General features: G+C 33.6%; 1 protein-coding gene across 1 annotated transcript; it reads left to right on the forward strand.

Moving 5' to 3' along the window:
- The first annotated feature begins 7,866 nt into the window (after positions 1-7,866).
- On the forward strand, positions 7,867-8,640 carry LOC149144633 (uncharacterized). Its single transcript, XM_089446696.1, has one exon. The coding sequence runs from the start codon at positions 8,154-8,156 to the stop codon at positions 8,361-8,363; it is 210 nt and encodes a 69-aa protein (XP_089302822.1). The 5' UTR covers positions 7,867-8,153; the 3' UTR covers positions 8,364-8,640.
- The last annotated feature ends 520 nt before the right edge of the window (positions 8,641-9,160 follow it).

Here is a 9,160-nt window from a genome sequence, read left to right on the forward strand (position 1 = left end):
GTTTTGGGTGGGAATAATAACTCTGTATTATAACTTGTAGCATGTAAGTAACATGGAAATATAACATAAAGTACCAAAATACAATCTAAATACATGTACATTTACATTAATTAATGAAAAGGATGAAAAATCATCGACTAAATCATGAACACCTACATGGACCATGATTGAGCAGGAATAGTGAGAGGGCCCTGGGGGTTTATTTTGCAAATAATTTCAAAGTCGTCATTATTAAATCCTTTTTTGGGATATTTAAAATTGAATGATTCCACCCAACTTTTCCCTCTTTTCTACATTTCTAAAGACAAATAACTTCATTGGTGGAGGTTGTAAGCTCCAAAAATTATGAGAAGATAAGAGGGTAGTTGATAAATTCCTCTCTATAACAAATAAGAAGCATGGGCTATGTATAGCCAACCTAAAAATTTATGGATGACCAAGATTTCACAGGGAAGAGAAAATCATATTTTAGAAGCATCACACACATGTGGGTTGGGGATGGGCGAGAATTGCATATTGGGAGAAAATAGACAACAAAGCATGAGATAATCTATTAATGAGTTGAAATGAAAAGAAAAATCAATAAATTCTAACTATAGATTCACATGGGAATCTTTTGGCTCATCTAAAACTTAGAACAACAATTTTGAAATCTTTCCAAGTGCAATGGAACCACTAAAGGAGGATTTCCATGAGGGAATGTGTAGCAATGAAGGGAAATATTGTTGTTGCGTTGTGTTGAGGTAAGAGGGGAAGACACAAGAGTTCCTAGGAGTGTTATGACCCTATTTGCCACTTCATTTCAGTGAGAAAGACCCATATAATAAAAAAAAAGGGTGAAATGAGATACATTATAGCTAGCAACTGAGGTAAGTTCAACTTACATTAGTGAGAGAGACCATAGTTCAAGCTACCTCAATTTCTAGCTATTGTTCATCCCCTTTCACCCTTGTTTTTTCTCATATGGGCCTTTCTCACTAAAATGAAGTTGAAAATAAGGTTATAACAAGAAGTCCTAGGAGCTTGTGGAGAGTTTTCCTATGAAAATTACCTTGGAGAGTCTACCCTTTTGCTAAATCTATTGAGATTCACCAAAGTTTTCCTTCGCAGTATCATGATATAACTAGGGGGTAACCAATTGTAAAAATAACTAGTACAATTGAGCCTACATTTTGGTGGAGAAGTGCTCACCCTTAATTAGATTGTTGGGAAGTATGAAATTTCAGATAAGTGTTCTTACTATGGTTAGCAATTTAGTTACAGTTTAGCTTATTTTTATTTATGAAAGTTAGATGGCTATAATGAAGGATATGGAAAGGAAACTCTAGATCCACCATTGTCATACAATATTTGGTTATGACCTTAGGGGTTAAATTGAATTTCCTAAGCATGTAATTCATAGAGTTCAACCTCAGCCAAGGTTGTTAGTAGGCCTTTGTCCAATGTTGTTGTGCTTAATGGTTGGAATGAATTATCTACATAATATAATCATCCTTAGGAATATAAATTACAACATTCAAATGACTTTGCATAAAATAATGCTAGTGATGATGTAATCAATTTCTAAATGTTGTAGCATGTATGAGATAAGTTTACTACTAGAATTATTAGGATTTTTATTAGGGGAAATTTGAGGTAAAAAATAAGCCTCAAAACAAAAAATGTACTAAGAAAATCAACTTTTAAATAACCAATAAAATATAAGATGATGATGTCATTCCTAGGGGTAAATATTTTTGTAGGGAAAAGAAAAATAAAAACTATTTTTAATTTTTAATTTTTCAACTTATGGCCTTACATGTTTACTCAAATGTTAAGTGTAGGCCCCTGTTGGAAGTAGAATTACAAGTATCCACTCTACATGATTTTGAAAATAAATTGAAAATACATGAAGACTATTTTTATTCAAATAAACATGCTTTTATTTACATGTATTTTTAGTTTTTTGGGTCAAAAGTATACATAATGGATACGCATTGGACGTACAATTTAATTGTGCACCCAATGAGTTCCTACACTTGCGTTTGAGTAAACCTGTAAGAAGATAAAATTGAAATACAATTAAGAGTAGTAGTTTTCTTTCTTTTCTTTTAAAAATCATCTCTTATTTTATTATCTTAACTATTATTTTATTATTTTCCTTAGGAGGCCCATTTTAGACCTCAAAATCTCCCTAATGTTGAATTATATGCATATAAGTGCAAGTAAGATAATGAGATAAAAAGGAGAAGCTTTATTACTAAAGAAAATTCTAGCCTCTTGAAATGTCTCCATACATGGAGTAAAGTGGACCATTCTTTATTTAATGCTTGTAGTTTACGAATTTCCAACAAGACATGTGATTTTATGATGTTAATGAAATCTTGTATTTTTAGCATGTAATTAATGAATGCTTGCAAAGTTGACTTTGGAGCGAGTATGGCCTTCATGGTCTAATAGTGGACAACTTATTATCAAATTTAAACCTAAGATATATTATTTTTTCCTTGCAAGTCTCACTTTACACACACACACACACACACCACAATAAAGTTTACTTGTTGAATCATGTATGTTTTCCTCACTAGTTTTGGAATGCATGGCATATGCATGTCGTTTATTGGTCATGATCTGTCACTGACATGGAGGATTGCCTGGATTGAAACTGGATTTTCCTAGCCTTGCCATTTCCTAGATAGCCATGGTGTTGTGGATTCATTTTATTTTCCTAGTTGGTTCTCATATTTCCTTTAGCTTGGTTGAGTTACTAGTTCCTGGAAGCCCTGGTTGGAAAAATGCTCTAGAAGCCTTGTAACAACTTGGGTTGAGTTACTAGTCCTGGAAGCCTTGGTTGGACAAATGCTCTTGAAGCCCTTGGTTGGTTGAGTTACTAGTCTTGGAATCCCTGGTTGGACAAATGCTCTGGAAGCTCGGATAAGTTATGGGTTGAGTTACTAGTCCTAGAAGCCTTGGTTGGAACAAACAATCTAGAGCCCTAGAAGGCTTGGGTAGAGACCAATCTGATGATGGTTTTGTGATGTCTGGCCTTGAGGTGGAATCATTGTTTGATGGGTTGAGGTGGTTGGCCTTTGGAAGCACATGATGGTTTTGGATTGATGTGTTCTACGAGATCCCAAATTCATGCTTGGAATATGGCACGAGGAAGAATGGCTGAAGAGATATTTGGCTCAACCATTCTACGATTGGGTGGAACGTGGTACTCCCATCCTGGGTTTGGATTTTACATCATCAATATGAGGTTATTTCTCCTTATATTTCTATGAGTATTATATTGGTGTATATGTGGATCATATGGTTGTGATTTACTTGGTATTTTTGTTGTTGTTATGTTTGTTATGTATATGTTTTATGACAGTAGCTATGTATGGATCTCAAATTGTTTTTACTTGTAAATGAATGGACAATGTATCTATGACCTAATGGATGAAACTATAGCTAATGTGTTGAGGCATCAATACTTCTTAGCGATTCTCAGATGAGTATGAGACCCTTAGGCTTAGATCTTTTGTTTACACATGTAGATTACATATTTGTGATATTTTTTATGAAATTCTTGTCATGGCTTGTAGGGGTTCAGTCAAGGGCTTATTCAAGTATTTGCATTTGCATCATCGTTTCCTTGTTATCTTTATGTTCTGAAGGTGTCATTCAATTCTGGGCAGTGACATGGGCTCTGGGCCTGAAAAATTGACTCAAATCCAGGGGACACTAGCACAACACTGAGCAAAATAGTCCCTAGACGCTAGTAGGCCTTGTCATGAGAGCACCCAGAGCCTCCTAGACACTATCAAACCCATAGCATGGGAGCGTCCAGAGTTCAAGTGGTCTAAAATCTTAGTGGCACCCAGGGGTTGGTTACCAGAAATGTTGAGATGGTTCTTAGGGTTCCTATAGCTTATGTGGAAGGTTTGTATGATGTTTTTCTGTTGATTCCATTTCCTTAAGGTCACCTAGGAAGTCAGATCCAATCATAGTATCCTCTCGTCACATGTTTACCCCAGTTGGCCGGTTACTTGGGTAGATGTGGAAGGAGGGTGTTACAACTTTCGTATACTTAACAGTCAAATCATTGTGTGGAGGTGGGCCCCTTGTCCCACAAAAAAGGGGTTCTTATACACCAATATGGTGTCTGGCTTGGCCATGACCTTAAAATTGGATAATAATAATAATAATAATAAAGAAAGGGAATGACACCCTAGCATAAAAATATTCTTATACCTCTATGTGTGCCATCTCACATGCATATATGCTTAAAATATATGAATCCTTTGAAAAATCCATTCATATTGAGTACAAACCTCTTCTGTATTATCCTAGTACCTTCCTCCTAAGCTTGAGTGATAAGAAAATTTAAGGCTTGGAGACCCTTTGAGGACTTGTGGAAGTCACAAAATGGCTTCAAGAAGGTGTTCTGACTTAGCAAAAATTGGGTAAGTTTTAAGCTCCAAACTCAAGAAATTGGGCATACTACATGAATTTTGTTTTCATGCAATACAACCCATATTAGATGAATTTATTTTCATGTGATATAGCCCATATCACATAAAAATAGAGTATGTGCTACATGACTTGAAGTTTGAGGGTTAACATAGATTTTTAGATCAAAATTATAGCAAACCATGCAAGGAAAAATCTTTGCATGGTTCATGTCACATTGAAAATTTTTGTGGTATGATATACAAACTAGAAAATATTTATTGCCATGTGACACAAGGGGTGTCAAGTCTAAACTTGCCACAAGTTGAAAGGGCTTAGAGTCTCGATAGGCATGCTGCAAAAGGAAAAATATTGTAGACATGATAAATGTTTGTATATTAAAATAAATTGTAGGCATCATGCATCACACCACTAAAAAATTTGGGTGTGATATGTTACAACCCAAAGATTTAATCAACAAGATAATGTTTAAGGTGAAGGTCATTGTCATTTCAAAAAGAGAAAAAGGAGTGATTTGACCCATTGGAGTGGCCAAACTTATGAGGATGTGACATGGAAGATAAATATGAGGACAAGGTTCATATTTGTTGTGGAGGTGAAGTTATGCCAAGGTGCCACATATCACATTGAACTTAAGTTTGGTGTGACATGCCACACCCAAATTTTTTCATCAACATGAAATGTCACAAGCCATAACAAATTTTGGGGTTGCAATAAAGGAATGTAAGGCAAGGAGAAAGGGAAAGGCGAGGGAGGAAATGAGACAAATAAAAGATAAAAGAGAAAAAGAAGATACAAAGGATATGGAAGAAAGGTAAGAAAGGAAGGAAAGCAGCAAAGGGAGGAAAAAGAAATAAGGAAAGAATAGCATGATACATGGAATAAAATTTCCATAGGAGCAATTTATTGCAAGGAAAATTTCTTCCTTGTGATCCTTCACATATAATAGAAGTTTCTATTGAGACAACATTGTGAGGAGATAGCATGTTACAGGGGAGGAAAACTTCCCTGATGTGATATGACATAAATGAAAAAGGTTTAAATATGATGAAAAGTTTGAAGAGGGTGCAATATAATGGCTTTGAGAGCTTTTCTAAAGATTAATAAGCCATCAAAGACAAAAATTTCTTTGCAAACATAAAGCCTAAGGGGCGTTTATATAGGGCATGACATGGTACCATACGAGTTCCATGTAAGTGACATGTCAGTCACTTGTATGGATGATGATGTGGCAAGAGAGATAAGCTCTTGATGGAAGTTTAAAAGGGTTAAAACTTTGTGCTTAGAATTTAGAATTGGGTAAGAGTACAATCATTAGAAAGATCTCGATAAACATATTGCACTTTTAGCCTAGAAGTAACCTTAGAAATGTGCTTAAGAATAAAATTTCCAAATTCGCCCACTTCCTTAATGCTACTTAGTGGGTTGGGTATGTTACACTACGCCAAACCCCTTTAGTAATTGAAATGTGACCATCATGTTTGCATGATGGACACCAAATATTTTTTCAATGGCATATTTAGACCCATGTTCCTTCTATTACATTGAGTACTCTTTGTACTCTTTCCTCTTTAATCTTGTAGTAGTCCAATTTTCGAACATTTTTACTACTTTTTCTCTTTCCTTCTCTAAATTTTGATGTCTCTAATCAATAATCCACCCTACATCTTCTTCATCTCATATACTTATAAGTATTATAAAAAAAATTCATTAGGGCTTTGCAGGGCCCAACCTTCTTTAACTTCAACTTATATTACATTCTTCATGAGAACCTCAAATTTCTCAAATGCAATGTTAAATCTCTTATGTGATACCTTCACCCTTCTCTTCTTACCAACCTTTTTCTTATACTTTGACTATTCTATTACCACAATTGCTTCACTTGTTCACGTACATTTGTCATGTATTCAACAAATTTCTATTCATTTGTACTCTTCAACTTTTCTTCTAACAAATTGACCAAGTTTATCACTCCATTTAGTAATTTTACTATGCTATATGTAGTGACATCTTCCCTATGTTTATTGAATTATTATATGAAAATTCAACAAGAGTGAATTTATGAAAAAATGGTGTACCTGTTTTTTTATAACAACGAAACATAGAGATGGAATGATAAAATATTATGCCATCATGATAATAAAAATAGAAAAATAGAAATTGCTTAAAAATAAAATAAAAAATAAATCCATTAAAAATTTAATGAAATCATAATAACACAATTAAAAACCACTTACAACTATAAAGATAGTACTATATATATATATATAAAATGAAATCATAATGGAAATAGTTAAAAAATGAAAATATTTCTTTTGTGTGACAACAAAAGTGAAACCATAATGAAAAGTTTTTCATAATAAAACTTCTTAAACTATAAAAATGGAACAATAAAATATAGAAAAATTATCACAAGAAGTATTTAAAAAAACAAAAACCATAAATGTTTAGAAATATTATCACAACCAACATTTAAAAAAAACAAAAAACTTTTCATGATTTATCGTATAACAACCAAAAAAAAAATCAAAAAACTTTTCATAATTTATTCTTATTTCCACAATAACATACCAACTATATTTCGATCTTTGCCACATATATTTTGATACTTTATACAACCTTATATGAGATGTCATTATAATACTGATTACAAAAACTTGCATAAAATAGCGCAATAAAAACTTACAACTAATGTTTCACCTTGAAAAGTTTTTTATGGTTTGCCCTTGTTTCCATGATGCTCATAGAAACTATATAATTCATCCCCAGTTATATTTTCCGTAATTTGTACATATGTATAATGAGATATCTCTATAATGTTTAAAGTTGGAAACATTGTGCACCTCTCAAAAAATTTGGGGTAGGAGTTGAAGTGATAAGAGTTCTCCTTGGAGCTGACATGATCGGAAACAAAGTGGCCATGTTTTGGATAAGATTCTCTAAAATGATAGATTTTGTATTTAAAATTTTTGAAATAATAAATCAGTGTAGATTTATTTTAAATACAAATTTAATATGAGTCAAAAAATTTTGATATTATTTAAATATTTTGTATAGTTATTTAATTCGTTGTTTTGTATAATTATTTAATTTGTTTTTTTTTAGATTTTTTTTCGCTGGAGATAAACAAAATCTCAATTTTGATGATGGACAAACATCTTTATACATCATATTAAACTATAAAATAAATATCTAAACTCAATTAAAATTTTAAAAAAATATATATTTTTCGACAATTTTATATCCATACAAATAAAGTTATATAAATAAAGTTTTATGATGATGAAATGATAACTTTTTAACAAAATTCTTACCTGATTTAAAAGTCCCTTCAAATTCACTTTAAAAATTGAAAAAGCAAAGGTTATTGGGAGTAGGTCTAAGAAAAAGGTATGGATGCAATCCCATCATGTTAGTAGGCGTCCAAGGCCGGCTGGTAGAACAGACAAACCCATCATCTTCAAATCATCACTTTGCTTAGCTGTGAATGCCAAGATCCATAACTAAGTGAGTACATCTAGTTCTTAAATACGACACATATTTCCAGAGTTTCGAACACGCAACCTCCGGGTATCCGTCCAGCTTCCTATTTCTTCTCCCTCTTTTGATCCACCCGCCTGTGCTCACATTTGTGCTTCCAGGGATTCCATCTCTGCGCGTCTCTGTGTGTTTATCTTTTGGTTTTCTGGTGGAAGAAAGCTCACAATTTGACAACAATGGCGGACTGGGGACCGGTCTTGGTGGGGGTTATTTTGTTCGTCTTGCTGTCGCCGGGGCTCTTTCTTCAGATCCCCGGCAACTGTCGGGCCGTAGAATTCTGCAATGTCGAGACTAGCGGCAGATCGATTGCGATGCACACTCTTATATTCTTCGCTCTCTTCTCGCTGTTCACTATTATCATCGGAGTACATATTTACACCGACTGACCGGCGAGGTTTTCCGGCGCCCTGTAACTTTATCCCTGCCTTGAGTTGTTAAATGCTCTGTTCTCTTTAATTCTGTCTCTTAAATCACCCCTAGGTAATCAAAAGTTTATTGCTGTTTTAATATTTTGAATTCCCTGAGGCTGGAAGAACTGTATGGATATGATATATGAATATGGATTTGATATAGGAAAATCTAATAAAAGAGTTGATTTGGTTCAGTGGAATAACTGTATGGATTTGATATATGAAAATCTAATAAAAGAGTTGATTTGGTTCAGTGTTTGAGACGAAATTGGTTAATGCTTCTTTTTTTCAGAAGGAAATTGCTTAATGCTTCACCATCGCATTGCGTACCTTTTTTGTTAATCTGGTCAATTATGAGGCAAATCAGAATGGAAAGTAACTTGGGAATAATGATAGATGTAGAACAACACGGGCCTGCCAATTTTGTGGCTAATCAGAATGGAAAATAAGTTTGGGGATAATAATTCATACAAAATAATTTTGGTAATAACTAGTTTAGATCTACTTAGATCTATTTAATATTGGATTTTTTTATGCCCGAGATCAATCAAATTTCTCTGGATGTAAAAAAAAAATTGGTATGTAGAACTCGAGAGAATGAAATTTTCCTCAAGAGAATAGGAACATCTCTCTGAGAATACGAACATCGAGGATGAAAATCACTTTCTCTTAGAGTGCCCGTGTACAACCACATAATATCTCAGTTTCTAAATCATTGTTGCAACACTGACCTTCCTAGCTTTTTACGTTGTCAAAATTACAGTGACCTCGGA

Source organism: Pinus tabuliformis, chromosome X (genome assembly GCF_031772625.1).
Source record: "Pinus tabuliformis cultivar Carrire ecotype Pingquan chromosome X, CPIR1, whole genome shotgun sequence".
Classification (NCBI taxonomy): domain Eukaryota; kingdom Viridiplantae; phylum Streptophyta; class Pinopsida; order Pinales; family Pinaceae; genus Pinus; species Pinus tabuliformis.